The following is a 20,705-nucleotide window of genomic DNA, read 5'->3' as shown; positions in this document are numbered from 1 at the left end:
CTACGTCTCTCCCGAGCCCGTACGGGAGTTGAAGGTAGAAAGTCATGCGTCCTCCGATACACAACCCAACCAAGCCCACTGCTTCTTAACACAGCGCGCATCCAACCCAGAAGCCAGCCGCACCAATGTGTCGGCGGAAACACCGTGCACCTGGCAACCTTGGTTAGCGCGCACTGCGCCCGGCACAGGAGTCGCTGGTGCGCGATGAGACAAGGATATCCCTGCCGGCCAAGCCCTCCCTGACCCGGACCTGGGGGTACTTGGCCTATCCACAATGGGTACTTGAGAAGACTTGAGAGACCATAAGCTTACTGGTAAAATGCACACGAGTGGGCTTTCTGGGCAGAGAACAATTCAGTTGGTGGTAACAGTAACTGAAAAAGGTTGGGAACCATTGCAGTAGAGCATACTAAAGTAATGTACAGTGTAATATACTGTATTGACTATACTCTACTGCACTGTACTCTATTGAGCTGTCCAAACAGGCATATATGATTGAATAAATTGTGTTTTTGTTAAAATAGCCTGGGTGTCAAATAATACCCAAATATGCAAAGGAGGATATTGCATATTTCTACCATTGTACCTATTCAGGACACATCATCATAAAGAGAACGACATTCATAACCATAATTACGCATTTCTGTGTAGTACAGATAATTGTCATTCTATTACAGGGTGTTGATCCACTCCACTTACTGTAGTTGAATAACCAAAATAGATTTTTTTCTACCCCAAGGTGTCAAGTCACAGCCGACACCCCATTCTTTCTGCAGACATCTTTGAATCTTAATTTGGAGTAGATATTTAACAGAGCTTTTGGAAAACTTGGTCACAAACAGTCAGATTTTATCATTCTGTTACCAAACTCCACATCTGCATTGTTCCAAGTAAATGTGTTTTTGGAAAATGTTCAGTCTAAATTCCATGAATTTGCCCCTATTCAAACCCCATAATGGTTAATGTGCCAGTTTCTAGTTGATCAGAAGAGCAAATATTGGCACAAGGTTTTTTGCCACATCTCTTTGTTGAATAAGATTTGCTTATCTGTTGAGTAAAATGAGCTTATTGGATACCTCATTTGAAAGTACTTAATCCATATTGGACATGATACCAGCAGTAAAAGCAACTAGAGGCTTTCAAGGCTAACAATATGAACCAAAGTTGCTCAATAACAAGAGAGATGGGAGTAAAAGGGCATGATTGTCCTATGCACAATGTACTCAATGGAAGAATTCACATTTTGAATACAAGGTCACACAGACACACAAAGAAACCATAATATATATAGGTGCAAAGGCCAACACTGATTAGCAAGGGGCTGGGCCACAAACCCTTTCAGGGCCAAACCGGAGCAGCCAACGTAACATTTACTTCACCAGGAAACACCCTCGGCGGGACAACTGGAGCTGTGAAAGTAAACACCTCTTAAGCAGAAAAGAACACTAAGGCAGTGTGGACAGGATGGGTGGGGTAAATCGCATCATGCTTGCCTGCTTGCTTTCAGCCCTAGCTATGCTTTAGACTGGAGGGTGAAAAAGTTTCCCAGTACAACAGGAGCCATGTCCCAGCATGGAAATGAGCCCGGAAGACAAAGCCCTCTCGGGCCATTGGCTCTCCGGAATCCAGCCACTGGCTAGCTGGAGCTCCTGTTTTAGCATGGACAGACATGGCAGCCTCTGTGTCAGGAACCCTTTATAAACCATCAGTCCTCAAGGAGAGAAAACAGAACATGACAAACCAGCCTTTAAAGAGCACACTACACCTGACCTGTATCTGTAATATGTGTCAGTAATACCGTGTTCAGAAATAACAGCAGTAAACTTGTTTTTAGTCTGCTAATGTTTCAGTAGGATATATTCTTGAACAGGCCAAAACATGCACAATTTAAGTCTTGCAAATAAACCCAACAGAGATACTGAGAGGAAGACATTGATAAGAACCAGCCATTACATCCCTCAGTATCCAGGTTACGCCATGAGGCTTACTGCAGCGCCTCTCTGAAGCCAGAGGCTGATAAGGTATCTCAGCAGTCAGCCCTGTGGGTGCCAACAAATAGAACCACCACCCCTTCAAGCCATATCTGGAATAAGACTCACAAGAGAAGGCTGCCATTCACACACACAGTCCTAACTGACCAATCACTACTGGGGTGTATTAATTACCCCAAATCTGTTTCTTAAATGGTGGCAAACAGGGAAGAACCTAACTAAATTTGTCCAATAGAAACGCTTGTTTTAGTTGCAAAACTTCTTTGGACTAATAATTACAGCCCTAAAGTAAGGAAACTGACCAGGGGTCTGGACGTATATCGCCTACTGCAAAAATACCTCATATGGCTGCAACATAAGGACAGCATTTACCAAATGTCATGCAATACAGATTTTGTAGATGGCCCCTGTCAACACAAGTCGCTGGGTAATGAATAAGAGCACTTGGGGGACTTTATCCAGTTAAAATGTTAGACATGACAAGCAGAGATCATCTTCAAAATACTGGAGTAGCCTAGCTAGTTAAACACAAACCTCAAGGATCACTCATTCTTCACAACAGCTACAGATGGTGGGAGAGAAATGCACACTGATGTGAGGCTCACAACAATCATTGTATTAGACAATTAGAGATCACGTGATAAGCCTAATAACCATTTAGGTGCAGATGACTGGGACAATTCAAAACAGTCACCCCTCCACCCATTAAAACAGTGTAATGATGTGAATGTAACCAGCTAGCTAATGAAACTATTCTACAGGTAAAGTAGTCATTTCCTTTACCCACAAAACTGCCTACAATGGGTGTTTTGGGCAGTGCTTAATATGAGAACAGGCTCTGTTCTAAGCAAAACTCCCCTAGCTAGTATTGCATAAGGCCTAGCCCCTAGGTTAATCAGTTCTGTTTCAAGGTGATGAAATGTTCAGTCTCTGCTAGCATGCCTTCCATGTCCTTGCACATACGTTTCCAAGCAGCACTTGTGGTTAAATATTGTTCTGCTATTATCTTACTAACCATAATGTGAATGTATTATCTATACTGAACAAAAACAAATGCAACAATTAAATATTTTACTGAAAAACAGTTCATAAGGAAATAAGTCAACCTTAATAAATGAATTAGGCCACAATCTATGGATTTAATTTGACTGGGAATACAGATATGCAAAAAAGGTAGGAGCATGGATGATTAAACCAGTTAGTATCTGGTGTGACCACCATTTGCCTCATGCAGCGCTGCATCTTCGCATAGAGTTGATCAGGCGGTTGATTGTGACCTGTGGAGTGTTGTCACACTCCTCTTCAATAGCTGTGCGAAGTTGCTGGGTATTGGCAGGAACATGCTGTCGCACACGTTGATCCGGAGCGTCCCAAACATGATCAATGGGTGACATGTCTGGTGAATATGCAGGTCATGGAAGAACTGGGACATTTTCAGCTTCCATGCGAAGTGGGACTGTGCATTATCATGCTAAAACATGAGGTGGTGGCAGCGATGAATGGCATGAACGGGCCTCAGGATCACTTCACGGTATCGCTGTGTATTCAAATTGCCATTGATAAAATGCAATTGTGTTTGTCTGTAGCATTTGTCTGCCCATACCCCCACCATGGGATACTCGGTTCACAGACATTTACATTTAAGTCATTTGGCAGACGCTCTTATCCAGAGCGACTTACAAATTGGTGAATTCACCTTATGACATCCAGTGGAACAGCCACTTTACAATAGTGCATCTAAATCATTTAAGGGGGGGGGGGGTGAGAAGGATTACTTTATCCTATCCTAGGTATTCCACAGCATTGACATTAGCAAACCGCTCACCCACACGATGCCATACATGTGGTCTGTGTCTGAGGCTGGTTGGAAATAGTGACAAAGTAAATAAAACAACATTGGAGAGAGCTTATGGTAGAGAAATTAACATTAAGTTTCCGGGCAACAGCTCTGGTGGACATTTCTGCAGTCAGAATGCCAGTTGCCCACGCCCTCAAAACATGAGATATGCAGTTTTGTCACTCTACACTGCCACATATTTTAGAGTGGACTTTTGTCCCCAACACAAGGTGCATCTTTATGTAATACATGTATCACTAGCCACTTTAAACGATGCCACTTTTATGTTTACATACTCATATGTATATACTGTACTCGATACCATCTACTGCATCTTGCCTATGCCGTTCTGTACCATCACTCAATATCTTTATGTACATATTCTTTATCCCTTTACACTTGTATGTATAAGGTAGCAGTTGTGGAATTGTTAGGTTAGATTACTCGTTGGTTACTACTGCATTGTCGGAACGAGAAGCACAAGCATTTCGCTACACTCGCATTAACATCTGCTAACCATGTGTGTGTGACAAATAAAATTTGATTTGTAGTGATCATGCCATTTAATCACCTTGATATGCCACACCTGTCTGGTGGGTCACATCTTGGCAAAGAAGAAATGCAAATTAATTTTAGCACATTTGAGAGAAAGAAGCTTTTTGTGCGTTTGGAACATTTCTGGGTTATTGTGTTTCAACTTATGAACTAAAACTTTACATGTTGCGTTTAGATATTTGTTCAGTGTAACTTGCTAGCAACGTACATCAATGGTGGACACGATACTGACGGGAGGGCTTTGGTAAGGCCATGCTTTGGATACCAACTGGTTAGTTACAAAGCCGTACTGTCATTATTTGACTAGGGGCGCACATGTTTGTGGGTAACGTTAATAATGAATAGTTAACCACTCCGGCTTTTCCAATGAAGCCTACATTACTTTAGCCACAAACGAAGTACGCCATCTTTTTGGGTCAGGGCGTTCAGCTAGCTAAGGTAGTTTGCTGTCCAAGGTAAGCTAGCTAGCCAGACAGCAATAAATTAAGTGAATAACGTTACGTTAGCCAGTTCCATCTGTGTCAACGTGCTACAAATCATGACACTTGCGGGAAAACTTGTCTGGTGACGTCTCGATACGCACGGACATGGTTTTTATATTATAAAACAGGTGAAATGCTGGAAACAATCATTTGTAGTTTACAAATAACGCTCCCAAAACTGCTACGAACCCAGGAGTACAGCACCTGAGAAGCCAATCCCAACAAAAAGGCCTCGCCTATAGTCACCCAGCCCTGTCCTGAAATCTGACCCGCTCTTGCGTCCCGATTTTCCGGCAGTGCGTTGGGGCTAGTGCCAGGCCCAGATTACTGTTTCATCTAAGCACAGCCCTGCGTGACTAGCTCGTTTAAAAAAATATATAATAATGTATGAGAACATGCAATGTACATACCCTGAGATGTTTTAGTGCCGCAGTTTCCTAAATGTTGAAATTAAATGGAGAGTTCCCCAGAGCAGCACAACTCAACGCTGCCTGTGTATCTTGTTTCGTGGGGGCGGGTTGATATGTCTCAGCACACAGCGTAAAATTCAACTGAGAGAGGACTGGAGATGAGGATATAGAAAAGGCAGGGCCTTCTTCTCTGATAGGGGTTTTGAAGCAACGTGGGTGTTTAAAATGTGGGCCCCTCCCTTGCCCCGCTCCATGTTAATAATAGACACTTGGAAAATATACAAATGTTTTATTTAAATATTACAGATTAACATTGAGAAAACAAATACTACATATCTAAAAACATCATTGTATATCATTATAGAATATATAGTCAAACAACATCACTCATAAGTCCACAAGCTTCCTTAAAATTGCTCTCACCTCCCCACCCTTTGACATCCCTTTCCTCATCCGACTCATTCTTCCTCTGTCTCCATGGACACAGGCTCTCCTATGACCTGCAGCTCTGCTTCATAGTGTCTCTTCAGGCCCTTCAGATAGATGCGCAGGCTGTCAGGGTCCAGCCTGGAGTTCCTGGCTGTCTGCAGGAGCCGAGTGGCCAGGTGGTACACTGCTCTCTGCCGTTGTGTTTCCGGATCACTGTGGTGCTTGGCCTGAGTTAGGGTAGAAGGAAGACGACAGGTTGACGGACCATCAGGGACTAGAGAATAAGATGATGGATAGTAAGATAGATCTAAATAATGATACTGGAAAGCATACCAAAAGCATGGCCTACTGGAAAAGCATACCAAGAGCTGTTGGCTGACTTTAGAGCTAATCGCCTTTGCTTCTTGGATTATGGTTGAAGGCAGTGCAGTCATCTCCGCAGCCCTCAGACCTGAACGTTGAACATTACAGTAAACCTTTTACAATTAAGGTGAATGATTGAGATTGGATAATGTTAAGTGTCTGATTGTATTTCCTTACCGTAGTTTCTTTCCTCAGAGCTTCCACGGCTCAGCAGGAAGGTATAGATGACACGCTCTGTACCCGTGTCACCAGTGCGGGTGTGCTGAACCTCCATGTGCTGGTTTTCCACATTGGGGTACAATGTCTCCAGCTCACATAGTTCCAGGAAGTGTGTGGCAAACAGCGTGAACGCCTGGGACCAGCAGGTAAACAGCTGAGCACACATTTATCTTATGATAGATTGTGAACTGAGCAGTGCAAGTAACAAGAAAAGCCTCCATGATTCATACACAAAAATCCAATTAATCACATATTGTTTCAGACAGGAGAGAGGCACTGTGCTGGTTGGCCACACCGTACCTACCCTGAGGCTAAGGAGGAATTCGCAGACAGAGTGACAGATGCCGACACCCTCCTCAGCACTAGTACCACGCCCAAGCTCGTCTATGATAATGAGAGACCTATCACTCACATTATGGATTAAATATGAGACCTTGGGAGTACAAAGAAATGAATCAGAATTACTTTGCGGTATTTCGAAAATACATACAAAACCACTGAGTGGCAAATATCTATGGGAAATGTACCTCCTTCATTTCCACCATAAAGGTTGAGGAATTGGTCTCAAAGTCGTCATCCACCCCGATTCTGGTGAAAATCTGGTCAGCAATGCGGAAGGAGGCATACTCAGCAGGGACAAAGGAGCCTAGATCAGATTCATTGTATAAGTAGCCTGTGAGTAAGCCTGTTGAATGGTTACAACACTGAAAATTAAGTTCATTATAAAACTACATTCCATTTTAAATTAATTTTGTAGTTTCCCACCTATCTGAGCCATGATCTGGCACAGCGCCACCTGTTTGAGGTAGGTGGACTTGCCGCTCATGTTGGGCCCAGTGATGATGACAAAGTTGCTGCCCTCAGAGATATAGCTGTTGTTGGACACGGGCTGCTGGCCAACGATGCGCTCCAGAATGGGGTGACGACCCTGCTTAATGGCCAGTGTGTCTGTGAACTCAGGACGCACTGCAGGCACAGAGAAGGAAAACAACTTTAGGAAGAACACAATACAAATTCATAATTACATGGTTAGTAAATAAATGTTTTACTCAGTATTGAATTGCTGTGGATGACATTCAGTTGGGTTTGTTATTTTATCACACATTTCAAAACACTTCTAGCATGCAGTTGAAACAGACATCTACAGTAGTCGTGTCATGCAGAAAGATTGGTCTGGTTAAATACAGTAATGGTTTCTTGACCAGGGTAATCTGAGAGTGAGATGACTGAGACAGAGAAGGCCGACAGTCAGCACGTGTCCCTCCAGAGATCCTGTTTCAGACAGCTGTGGGCCATTGGTCACCACCCACATGGTTATGGGAGCTGCTGCCCAGACAACTTAAGCTAGCAGGGCAACCAATGTTAAATAGAGAGCAGATCACAGCAGCCTCTTCGTCACTTATAGAGGAGAACAGACGGTGCTGCTGCTGACACACTATTTACTCATGCTGCTATGAGAGATGGATGAGTGGGTGGGTTTCTTCAGATACTGTCTAGACTCAGAGGTCAAACCACTCCAGGGATAGCTTGAATCTGACTGAATTTGAGCAACACATACTTTTTGCAGATATGTAGGGAGGAAATTAATAATTGATTATATTTAACTTTCCTGCTTGATTTACCATAGTCTGAGATGGTGCATGCATTGGCTAGTGACAGCAGCATGTCCAGCATGGACACAGCATCAGACAGTTTGTAAAGACAGTGGATATGCTCATGAACTGTATTCAGCAGCTGACACACCACCCTGGAAAGAGATAGGTGGAAACAGGACAAAATTATCTACAATGCCAAACACAATAGCCCCATCTACTGGGTAAACAATAGTAAGTCAATCCAACTTCCCTCAATTACATTTTATGACACGTGATCATAACAGAAATAAAGGGTAGGTTTGACAGACAGATCAAAGCAAAGAATACATATTTTTCTGTACACATTATACACTGAAAATGTAGCCTGATAATTGTGAGACTGAAGCTGCTCTTTACTCACACATAGGACATGTGAAATATTTCCCTCAGGGCCTCATCACAGCGATCATTCATCTTCATCAGGTCTGCTGTGGTGAAGCTGTAGTTGTTCTTGTGCTTCGTCACCTGAGGAAAGTGTGAATACAGCAAGAATATTAAAATATATTACTATGGAGAATTCCTGAACAAGTTTCAGTGTAATATAGAGCCAAAGCAATTCTGACAGGTACAACAATTTTAAACCATGAACATGAAGCTATATGACACTTTGTAATGGGTTTCTCTCACTTAAAGCTCTGTATATACCATTCACCATTGCCAGGTACAGAGGTGTTCATTAAATAAGTTATTACCTTGATGAAGTCAGCTGGGAGTTCCCCATCAGGTAAAGCTACCCCCTCCAGTTTCATCTGGATGAAGAAGCCTCGAGCTGTGCTGAAGCTGGTGCGTATCGGCAAGCCATACTTCTCCCCCACCTGGTCAACCAGCCCTGTGCATCAACATGGGTCATTATGTAATTCCCACCAGGAAAGATTGACACATCAAAGTGTTTGAAATCAATTAGGGATAATCTGATAAGAGATTATACATTTGCATATCCCTTTAAGACATCATAACCATCTAGTGAACACCTGCAATGTCATCCACAATCTCAGTGTAGGCTCGCCGGGCAATGTCCAGGAACTCGTTAATGTTGGGGCGTACAGCGTAGCACTTCTGTGTGCGCATGTTGAGGCTCCCCTTCATGTAGCTGGTGTCATCATTAATCACTGACTTGATCTGCTCCAGGATCATGTCAAACCTGAGAACATAACAGGATCAATGGAGGCAATATGCCTGAGAGGTGTTCTATTGAGAGGCTTGTTAATGGAAAACCCAATCCCTTTAGTGATTATGTACCTGTTGTCTTCCAGTGAGCTGCTGTAAGCCTTCAGCAGAGCAGTGTTACAGTTCTTCAGCACCATCTGTTTACACAATACTGGTAATAAAAAGGCACATGGTACAACAACAACAGTAATGATTTTGAATAAATTATAAGGACACAAGCACTTACCCTCAGTGGTGGTACCAACTCCAGAGTATGCTTCAGCTGAATCACATGTGTAATTTTTGACTCTGCAACTTGAACCTTCATTGAGAAGAAAATTGACAGATTCTAACATTCCTCTCACTGTTCCATCATTATGGCTCTGACAACTCTTATCTTCAGGAAACCATTTTTAAAAAATCTATATGTACCGTTTCCTGCTTGGGGATCTGGACAAGAACAGAGAGCAGTTGGTCTATATCCAGAAAATGTCCAATGGCTGCAGTCACAGTAGAAATGAGCAAAGGAAATACACAAGTTCACACTAATCTGCACAGAACTGTCAATCAATATTGAAAACCTATCACTGTAATATAAGGTAAGGCAGTTAGTAGCAGTTACTAACCATTCTTTAAGCCAAAGAAGAGCTCCTCATCCTGTAACAGCTCTTGAATGGTGTCTAGACGTATGTTTATGGTATCGACATCCAGCAAAGGCTCTAGAATGTTAGAGCGCAGCCTCCTTCCCCCACCAGGGGTTTTGGTGTAGTTCAGCACCCCTAACAGGGTATGTTCACTCCTGCACACACACACACACACACACACACTCTCGATGTATTGACCATGTTTGAAATACTGATAAGTGAGACAGTTTCACATCCTTCTGCCACGCCACCATACCTGTGGTCCCTGTTGTTGACAACCAGCTCCAGGTTAGTGGCAGACGCTGAGTCAATCATGGCAGTATGCTCACTCCCTTTGAAGCTTACTTTCAGTGACTTTGGTGCATAGATGGAGTTCTGAATGAACTCAAAGTATTTCAGTAAAGCAGCTGCAGCTGCCAGGCAATAGTATCTGGGGATGATGAACACTGCAGTTTACTGGACGGGTTATTCTGCCTGATTGATTATTATGAAGTGACAGACTATTATTGTTGTGCTCTCTGAGCCCAGTGACATACTTAGCTTGCACCTCCATAATAACAGTGCTGTACTCTGGTGCAGACAGTTGCTGGATGTATTCCAGCCCTTTTCTCTCATTGAAGTACTTTCTCTGGATTGGAGTGAAAGCTACTGACTGAAACATAAAGAAGGTTAGGAAACAAATAACACATAAGACAAAAGTCTCACTTCAGCAGTATAGACAGACCACCTTTACTCAGCACCTGAAAGTTTTCTGTGATTAGGCTGTATAGCTTGGTCCCTTTGCCTTTCTCACTGGCAGTGTCTGGCATCAGTATCTCGAGTGGCACCAGGATGTGAAGCTTGGTGATAACCTGGTAGTGGATCAGAGACAAGTTTAACGCTCATTTAGTACACTGAGATAACCATGCACTTAGCTAGGCTGCATGGAGATGGATTTGCCAGTCTCTCCCTGTTCTGAGATACTTAAGACAGTAAACCAATTCAGCCTGTTTGTTTATTATGGTCTACCTTGGCATAGGTCCCAGTGTCTGCAAACTGATAGAGGACCAGCTCTGGGCATTTCAGGTTGATACTGGCCATGCCAATCTCCCCCCTGGCCAACCCACGCCCTTCTACCACCGCCACAATCACAGAGGCAGCAGTGGTCGATGTCACAGAGGAGCAGCTAGTGGTCACTGTAGGGATGGAGAGAGCGGAATAATTCAACTCTCAAACTGAGACAGCCCAGTGAAAAACAACTCAGTTGTGCGTGTCTTTATGGCTTTACCAGAGGGTTCAGTCTGTGGCGTCCATGCAGGGTGTATGCCTAGAGCCCCAGCTAAGCCTGGGGTCCTCCCAAGTCTGGGGGTCCCCCCCATGAGTCTGGGGGTCCCACAGAATGAGGAGCCACTGGATGGTGGGACAGATGAACTTGTCCTTCCCCCTCTGAAGCTGTGAATCACTTGACCAGAGTCAAAGAAAGAGGCCATCAACTTGTAGACTACAACTCAATCTAAATAAGCCTGCCTGGCTAAGTGCTTTGGAGCCTAGATAATAAAACATATGAACATCTGTATAAGCCTTATTTAGAGAATTTGGCAGTCCTTAACTTTGCCAAAATGATTTCCATTTCATCAGAATCGTTAGCTTTGCTATCTAGCATGCTTGTTTACATAGCTAACGTAAAATATTTCTGTAGGCCTACCTCTTGTGAGCAGCCCTGCAGATGTTGATCCACGACCGAGTGGCACAGGCCCACTTTGTCCGCCTCGATGATCCAAAGGTGACAGCACCGAGCTTCTTCCGGAGTCCGTGGTGTTGCCAGGTGTCAACTCCTCTGTGCTACTTCGAAGCATTTAAAGAGTTTTGATGTTGATTCGGCACAGAAATTTAGAGAAATTATAATAAATGTAGGACACGTCACAGTTTGTTAACCTCAAGTAAGCGCTCGTTTACAACTTTCCCGCCACGTCAGGTGAATGGGCGCGAGTCAGCTAACTTATTCAGCGCACGAGCGTAATACCAGGCACAGTTCACACACACTAAGCTGCATTTGTAATTGTAAAGCAAACATTAATGGTGCTTCCACAACAACTGGGACCTTGGGGAAAAAAACCTAGGTCAAATCATCTTGCCATTGATACTCAGGTCGGAAAGTCGGGAGTTCCCTGTTCATGCCTGTTCAAAATATTTTCCCCAGTCGGAACTAGTTTATTTCCGAGTTTCCAGCTGTATTGAACGCACTGAAGTCAGAGAAGACCGAGTTCCCAGTTGATATGAACGCAGCAGTAGACCAGCCCCGGCTGCTATATCACATTGGTATCTATGGGAACAGACTATTTTTTCCCAATGGTAAATGGCCTGAGTTACCTATCTTCAGTTATCCACCATCTTCGGTAGAATTTCGCCAGGTGGGTTGTGCTACACGTCTAGGTGGGCGTGGATTAAGTGGCGAAGAGTTCACAACACCAGAGAACAAGATATAGAGATGTTGAGAAAACGACGGATATAAAGCAGTGTTTTAAAGGATGGACCCCAACATTATGTTAGAGGGTAGAGCACTAATATTGGAAGACCTCATCTAAATATTCTTCCTATTATATACAGTACATTCAGAAAGTATTCAGATCCCTTTACTTTTTCCACATATTGTTACCTTAGAGACTTATTCTAAAATATTTGTTCTCCTCTCATAATCTACACAAAATAATCTATAATGAAAAAACAAAACAATTTTTTGTATTTTGTTTTATAAAAAATCAACGGATTACATATTTACAAAAGTATTCAGACCCCTTACTCAGTACTTTGTTGAAGCACCTTTGGCAGCGATTACAGCCTCGAGTCTTCTAGGGTATGATGCTACAAATCAAATGAAAGTTCATTTGTTACGTGCGCCGAATGTTTACTTACGGGCTCTAACCAACATTGGAAAAAAGACGGTGAAAAATAACAGTAGCTAGGCTATATACAGGCACTGGTTAGTTGGGCTGATTGAGGTAGTAACTACATGTAGATATGGTTAAAGTGACTATGCATATATGATAAACAGAGAGTAGCAGTAGCGTAAAAGAGGGGTTGGCGGGTGGCGGGACACAGTGCAGATAGCCCAGTTAGCCAATGTGCGGGAGCACTGGTTGGTCGGGCCAATTGAGGTAGTATGTACATGAATGTATAGTTAAAGTGACCATGCATATATGATAAACAGAGAGTAGCAGCAGTGTAAAAGACGGGTTGAGTGGAGGCACACAATGCAAATAGTCCATGTAGCCATTTGATTACCTGTTCAGGAGTCTTATGGCTTGGGGGTAAAAACTGTTGAGAAGCCTTTTAGTCCTAGACTTGACACTCCAGTACCACTTGCCATGCGATAATAGAGAGAACAGTCTGTGACTGGGGTGGCTGGGGTGGCTTCAACAAAGTACTGAGCAAACAGTGTCTCTTCACCTTCTGTGAGTTTCCTCACAGTCCCCACTATTCCGTAAGGTGTATTTATTTTTATTATATCTGATTCTACTGCTTGCATCAGTTACCTGATGTGGAATAGAGTTCCATGTAGCCATGGCTCTATGTCGTATTGGGCACCTACCATAGTCTGTTCTGGACTTGGGGATTGTGAAGAGACCTTTGGTGGCATATCTTGTGGGGTATGCATGGGTGTCCGAGCTGCGTGTTAGTAGTTTAAACCTACACCTCGGTGCATTCAGCATGTCAACACTTCTTACAAAAACAAGTAGTGATGAAGTCAATCTTGCCTCCACTTTGAACCATTTGAAATTTACATGCATATTATTAATGTTATTAAAGGGCTCCTGAGTGGTGCAGTGGTCTAAGGCACTGCATCTCAGTGCTAGAGCTGTCACTACAATCCCTGGTTTGATCCTTGGCTGTATCACAACCGGCTGTGATCGGGAGTCTCATAGGACGGTGCACAATTGGCCCAGCGTCGTCCAGGTTAGGGGAGGGTTTGGCCGGGGTAGGCCAACATTGTAAAATAAGAATTTGTTCTTAGCTGACTTGTCTAGCTAAATAATAAAAAATAATGTTAGCTCTGTGTACACTTAAGGGCCAGCCGTGCTGCCCTGTTCTGAGCCTTTTGACATTTTCCGAGGGCCCTCTTTGTGGCACCTGACCACAAGACTGAACAATAGTCCAGGTGTGACAAAACTAGGGCCTGTAGGACCTGCCTTGTTGATAGTGTTGTTAAAAAGATAAGCACTTTTTATATGGACAGTCTTGTCTCTATCTTAGCTACTGTGTTTTTACATTGACAGTTTACAATCCTGGGTTACTCCAAGCAGTTTACTCCCCTCAACTTGCTCAATTTCCACATTATTTATTACAAGCTTTAGGGATTTAGTGAATGATTTATCACGAAAACAGTGCTTTTAGTTTTTGAAATATTTAGGACTAACTTATTCCTTGCCACCCGTTCTGAAACTAACTGCAGCTCTTTGTTTAAGTGTTGCAGCGATTTCACTTGCTGTAGTAGCTGACATGTACGCTGTTGAGTCATCCATATACATAGACACATTGGCTTTACTCATAGCTAGTGGCATGTCATTAGAAAAGATTGACAAAATTAAGGGGCCTAGACAGCTGCCTTGGGGAATTCCTGATTATACCTGGATTATGTTGGAGAGGCTTCCATTAAAGAACACCCTCTGTGTTCTGTTAGACAGGATACTCTTTAGCCACAATATAGCAGGGAGTGTAAAGCCATAACACATATGTTTTCCATCAGCAGACTATGATTGATAATGTCAAAAGCCACACTGAAGTCTAACAAAACAGCTCACACAATCTTTTTAATCATCAGTCTTTTCTGTAAGTGCTGTGCTTGTTGAATGTCCTTACGTATAAGTGTGCTGAAAGTCTGTTGTCAATTTGTTTACAGTAAAATAGCATTGTATCTGGTCAAACACAATGGTGTTGTCATGTCTTGTTATGTCTGTTCCTGTCCTTTCTCTTCATTCTCTCTCTCTGCTGGTCTTTTTAGGTTACCTTCTCTGTCTCTCATCCCTCAGCTGTTCTACATTTCTCCTAACTAGCTCATTCTCTCTTTCCCCACCTGTTCTCTCTTCCCCCTCTGATTAGGTCTCTATTTCTTTCTCTGTTCCTGCTACTTTCAGGGTCTGATTCTTGTTTGTGTTTTTTGATGCCAGAAGCAAGCTGTCGTCTCGTTTGCTTCCACCTTGTCCTGTCCTGTCGGAGTCTGCATGGCAGGTGCAACCTGCATTATACTACGTTCTTTTGTTCCATTGACTACGTTGGAAGAGGATTTATGCCATTCCTGTTTTTATTAAAGAACTCTGTTTTCTGTTAAAACCGCGTTTGGGTCTTCACTCAAGTTCATAACAGAAGAATCAGACCAGGAATGGACCCAGCGGCTCCGGACCCTTTTCACTCCGCCGTCGAGATCCAGGGAGCGATGCTAGGCAGACACGAGGAGGAATTGTCTGCTGCTCAACATGCCGTTGAGACCCTGGCCGTCCAAGTCTCCGACCTCACAAGACGGGTTCACCAACTCCACCTCGATCCACCGCCCACTTCCAGGGTTTCCGAGTCTCCGGAGCCCAGGATCAACAACCCGCCGTGTTACTCTGGGGAGCCCACTGAGTGCCGCTCATTCCTCACTCAGTGTGATGTGGTGTTCTCTCTCCAGCCCAACACTTACTCCAGGAGCGCAGCCCGCATCGCCTACGTCATTTCTCTCCTTACCGGACGGGCGCGTGAGTGGGGCACGGCAGTCTGGGAGGCGAGGGCTGAGTGTATTAACCAGTATCAGGACTTTAAGGAGGAGATGATACGGGTTTTTGACCGTTCTGTTTTTGGCGAGGAGGCTTCCAGGGCCCTGTCTTCCCTATGTCAGGGGAATAGATCCATAACGGATTATTCTATTGAGTTTCGCACTCTCGCTGCCTCTAGTGACTGGAACGAGCCGGCTTTGCTCGCTCGTTTTCTGGAGGGTCTCCACGTCGAGGTTAAGGATGAGATCCTCTCCCGGGAGGTTCCTTCCAGTCTGGACTCCTTAATAGCTCTCGCTATTCGCATAGAGCGACGGTTTGATCTTCGTCGCCGAGCTCGTGGAAAGGAGCTCACGTTCTCCGTTGCTCCCCTCTCCACATCACTGCCACCTGCCGCATCACTGCCACCCTCCCCCGCCGGCTCGGATGCTGAGCCTATGCAGCTGGGGGTATTCGCATCTCGGCCAAGGAGAGGGAACGGAGAATCACCAATCGCCTCTGTCTCTACTGCGGCTCCGCTGGTCATTTTGTCACCTCATGTCCAGTAAAGGGCCAGAGCTCATCAGTAAGAGGAGGGCTACTGGTGAGCGCAACTACTCAGGCCTCTCCTTCTGGATCACGCACTACCTTTCCGGTCCATCTCCGCTGGCCCGGTTCATCTGCTTCCTGCAGTGCCTTGATAGACTCTGGGGCGGAGGGCTGTTTTATGGACGAGACCTGGGCTCGGGAACATGACATTCCTCTCAGACAGTTAGGGAGCCCAGGGCCTTGTTCGCTTTAGATGGTAGTTCTCTCCCCAAGATTCAGCGTGAGACGCTGCCTTTAACCCTCACTGTCTCTGGTAATCATAGCGAAACCATTTCTTTTTTAATTTTTCGTTCACCTTTTACACCTGTTGTTTTGGGTCATCCCTGGCTAGTGCGCCATAACCCTTCTATTAATTGGTCTAGTAATACTATCCTATCCTGGAATGTTTCTTGTCATGTAACCTGTTTAATGTCTGCTATCCCTCCTGTTTCCTCTGTCTCTTCTTCACAGGAGGAGCCTGGCGATTTGACAGGGGTGCCGGAGGAGTATCACGATCTGCGCACGGTGTTCAGTCGTTCCAAGGCCACTTCTCTCCCTCCACACCGGTCGTATGACTGTAGTATTGATCTCCTTCCGGGAACTACTCCCCCGGGGTAGATTATACTCTCTGTCGGCTCCCGAACGTAAGGCTCTCGAGGATTATTTGTCGGTTTCGCTCGACGCCGGTACCATAGTCTCCTCCTCCTCCCCCGCCGGCGCGGGGTTCTTTTTGTTCAGAAGAAGGACGGGTCCCTGCGCCCATGCGTGGATTATCGAGGGCTGAATGACATAACAGTTAAGAATCGTTATCCGCTTCCTCTTATGTCTTCAGCCTTCGAGATCCTGCAGGGAGCCAGGTTTTTCACCAAATTGGACCTTCGTAACGCCTACCATCTCGTGCGCATCAGGGAGGGGGACGAGTGGAAGACGGCGTTTAACACTCCATTAGGGCACTTTGAATACCGGGTTCTTCCTTTCGGCCTCGTTAACGCTCCAGCTGTCTTTCAGGCACTAGTTAACGACGTCCTGAGAGACATGCTGAACATTTTTGTTTTCGTTTACATGGATGATATCCTGATTTTTTCACCGTCTCTCTCGATTCATGTTCAGCACGTGCGACGCGTCCTCCAGCGCCTTTTGGAGAACTGTCTTTATGTGAAGGCTGAGAAGTGCACTTTTCATGCCGCCTCTGTCCCTTTTCTCGGTTCCGTTATTTCCGCTGAGGGCATTAAGATGGATCCCGCTAAGGTCCAGGCTGTCATTGATTGGCCCGTTCCTAAGTCACGCGTCGAGCTGCAGCGCTTTCTGGGCTTCGCTAATTTCTACCGTCGTTTCATCCGTAATTTCGGTCAGGTGGCAGCTCCTCTCACAGCCCTTACTTCTGTTAAGACGTGCTTTAAGTGGTCCGTTTCCGCCCAGGGAGCTTTTGATCTTCTTAAGAATCGTTTTACATCCGCACCTATTCTTGTTACACCTGACATCTCTAGACAGTTTGTTGTTGAGGTTGACGCGTCAGAGGTGGGCGTGGGAGCCATTCTTTCTCAGCGCTCTCTCTCTGACGGCAAGGTCCATCCTTGCGCGTTTTTCTCTCATCGCTTATCGCCGTCAGAACGTAACTATGATGTTGGTAATCGCGAACTGCTCGCCATCCGCTTAGCCCTAGGCGAATGGCGACAGTGGTTGGAGGGGGCGACCGTTCCTTTTGTCGTTTGGACTGACCATAGGAACCTTGAGTACATCCGTTCAGCCAAACGACTTAATGCGCGTCAGGCTCGTTGGGCTCTGTTTTTCGCTCGTTTCGAGTTTGTTATTTCTTATCGTCCGGGCTCAAAAAACACCAAACCTGATGCTTTATCTCGTCTCTTCAGTTCTTCTGAGGTCTCCACCGACCCCGATGGGATTCTTCCTGAGGGGCGTGTTGTCGGGTTGACTGTCTGGGGAATTGAGAGGCAGGTAAAGCAAGCACTCGCTCACACTCCGTCGCCGCGAGCTTGCCCTAGGAACCTTCTGTTCGTTCCCGTTCCTACTCGTCCGGCCGTTCTTCAGTGGGCCCACTCTGCCAAGTTAGCCGGCCACCCCGGCCTTCGGGGTACGCTCGCTTCCATTCGCCAGCGTTTCTGGTGGCCCACTCGGGAACGTGACGCGCGTCGATTTGTCGCCGCTTGTTCGGTCTGCGCGCAGACTAAATCTGGGAACTCTCCTCCTGCCGGCCGTCTCAGACCGCTTCCCATTCCCTCTCGACCGTGGTCTCACATCGCTTTAGATTTTATCACCGGACTGCCTTCATCAGCGGGGAAGACAGTTATTCTTACGGTTGTCGATAGATTCTCTAAGGCGGCTCATTTCATTCCTCTCGATAAGCTCCCTTCTGCTAAGGAGACGGCTCAGATCATTATCGAGAATGTTTTCCGAATTCATGGCCTTCCGTCTGACGTCGTTTCCGACAGAGGCCCGCAGTTCACGTCTCAATTTTGGAGGGAGTTTTGCCGTTTGATTGGGGCTTCCGTCAGTCTCTCGTCCGGCTTTCATCCCCAGTCTAACGGTCAAGCCGAACGGGCCAATCAGACTGTTGGTCGCATTTACGCAGTCTTTCTTTTCGTAACCCTGCGTCTTGGTCAGAACAGCTCCCCTGGGCAGAGTACGCCCACAACTCGCTTCCCTCGTCTGCTACCGGTCTATCCCCTTTTCAGTGTAGCCTCGGGTACCAGCCTCCGCTGTTCTCATCTCAGCTCGCCGAGTCCTGCGTCCCCTCCGCTCAGGCTTTTGTCCAGCGTTGCGAGCGCACCTGGAAGGGGGTCAGGTCGGCACTTTGCCGTAATAGGGCGCAGACTGTGAGGGCCGCTAATAAGCGTAGGACCAAGAGTCCTAGATATTGTTGCGGTCAGAGAGTATGGCTCTCCACTCAGAACCTTCCCCTTAAGACAGCTTCTCGCAAGTTGGCCCCGCGGTTCATTGGTCCGTTCCGTATTTCCCAGGTCATTAATCCTGTCGCAGTGCGACTTCTTCTCCCGCGCTATCTTCGTCGCGTTCACCCGGTCTTCCATGTCTCCTGTGTTAAGCCCGTTCTTCGCGCCCCGCTCGTCCCTCCCCCCATCCTTGTCGAGGGCGCACCCATCTACAGGGTTCGTAAGATTTTGGACATGCGCCCTCGGGGCCGTGGTCATCAGTACCTAGTGGATTGGGAGGGGTACGGTCCTGAGGAGAGGAGTTGGGTTCCCTCTCGGGACGTGCTGGACCGTTCGCTGATCGATGATTTCCTCCGTTGCCGCCAGGTTTCCTCCTCGAGTGCGCCAGGAGGCGCTCGGTGAGTGGGGGGGGGTACTGTCATGTCTTGTTATGTCTGTTCCTGTCCTTTCTCTTCATTCTCTCTCTCTGCTGGTCTTATTAGGTTACCTTCTCTGTCTCTCATCCCTCAGCTGTTCTACATTTCTCCTAACTAGCTCATTCTCTCTTTCCCCACCTGTTCTCTCTTCCCCCTCTGATTAGGTCTCTATTTCTTTCTCTGTTCCTGCTACTTTCAGGGTCTGATTCTTGTTTGTGTTTTTTGATGCCAGAAGCAAGCTGTCGTCTCGTTTGCTTCCACCTTGTCCTGTCCTGTCGGAGTCTGCATGGCAGGTGCAACCTGCATTATACTACGTTCTTTTGTTCCATTGACTACGTTGGAAGAGGATTTATGCCATTCCTGTTTTTATTAAAGAACTCTGTTTTCTGTTAAAACCGCGTTTGGGTCTTCACTCAAGTTCATAACAGGTGTATAGCAGCTTTCCACAATAATGGGCTTTAAGTATGGTAGATGAACCTATAGCCATAGTACGTCAACAGTGTTTAACATGCAATCCTCTCTAAGCTTTACAGGAATGTGGTTCTAAATACAAACAGCAACACCTCCACCATTGGCATTTCTGTCTTTTCTGTTGATGTTCTAACCATGTATTGCTACCACTATAACATCAAAGGTAATATCTAAGTGAGTTTCGGAGATGGTCAGAATATGAATGTCATCTGTAACTAGCAATTGTTGATTTTATTGACCTTGTTTCTTAAGCTACATATGTTAATGTGGGCTATTTTTAGCACTTTTCTGCAATGCTTGATTGTTTTCATTGCTTTACTGGGAAACTTAGCAGTAGACATGCTCATTTTATTTATGTTAGTGCAGGGTGACCTGCACACAGTGGACTTCCTACTAGGGCACACCGCCTCAGTGCAAACAGTATCTCTGGTTCATAGGCACATGATTGTTGTATTCAATAGCTGTAGTATTAGCAGAGGCATTTAGGACAGTTAGAGGGACATAGATTAGGTTACTTAAGTTGTGTCTTCCAACACACCTGGAGTAATGTACATTTGCTGAAGCATTATGACAACTCAGCAACATAATGGTAGGGATTAACTGAGCTGGGCTTGTGTCATTGTCTCAACGCAGCCTAATAATGCTGTGGAAGGATCATGGAACCCAAATGATTTGGGTGGATCCCATTCTCCTTATAAAACAAGCTTTGTTTCCAAAAGGTATCAATGTTCTCAATAGATGTTACACTCACAGAGCTGCAATAGTCACGTAGCCAGTTATGGAGGTCTAAAAGTCTGCTGAAAAATTCAGTGCTACGATTTAGGGAGGGTACAGGACCAGAAATTGTGGGGGTTTGTTGGTGTCAAGCAAAGACCCAATCTGTTCTTTAAAATCCATATTCAGCTTTTC

General features: G+C 45.4%; 2 protein-coding genes across 4 annotated transcripts in view; both read right to left on the bottom strand.

The window, feature by feature from the left end:
- LOC135525839 (kinectin-like) overlaps window positions 1-5,432 on the bottom strand; it is a 37,184-nt gene extending 31,752 nt beyond the window's left edge. For 2 of the 3 annotated variants that reach the window (XM_064953764.1, XM_064953765.1), the window contains exon 1: window positions 5,276-5,432. The gene's annotated coding sequence lies outside the window, so the exon portion shown is untranslated. The remainder of the gene's footprint in view (window positions 1-5,275) is intronic. The other variant, XM_064953766.1, reaches the window with a different exon arrangement.
- A 203-nt stretch (window positions 5,433-5,635) lies between these two features.
- msh4 (mutS homolog 4) lies at window positions 5,636-11,579 on the bottom strand. The gene is made up of 20 exons (XM_064955808.1): window positions 11,395-11,579; window positions 10,978-11,190; window positions 10,719-10,885; window positions 10,451-10,561; window positions 10,247-10,362; window positions 9,967-10,140; window positions 9,693-9,865; window positions 9,499-9,566; window positions 9,314-9,388; window positions 9,160-9,224; window positions 8,892-9,061; window positions 8,613-8,749; window positions 8,282-8,385; window positions 7,909-8,033; window positions 7,052-7,252; window positions 6,814-6,932; window positions 6,591-6,719; window positions 6,245-6,419; window positions 6,067-6,155; window positions 5,636-5,931 (listed from the first exon to the last, which is right to left on the bottom strand). The coding sequence occupies exons 1-20, from the start codon at window positions 11,543-11,545 to the stop codon at window positions 5,734-5,736; spliced, it is 2,760 nt and encodes a 919-aa protein (XP_064811880.1). The 5' UTR covers window positions 11,546-11,579; the 3' UTR covers window positions 5,636-5,733.
- Between the last annotated feature and the right edge of the window lie 9,126 nt (window positions 11,580-20,705).

The sequence above is a fragment of the Oncorhynchus masou genome, chromosome 32, assembly GCF_036934945.1.
Source record: "Oncorhynchus masou masou isolate Uvic2021 chromosome 32, UVic_Omas_1.1, whole genome shotgun sequence".
NCBI lineage: Eukaryota > Metazoa > Chordata > Actinopteri > Salmoniformes > Salmonidae > Oncorhynchus > Oncorhynchus masou.
Note: the sequence above shows the minus strand (reverse complement) of the source record. Positions and strands in the feature narration are given on the sequence as shown.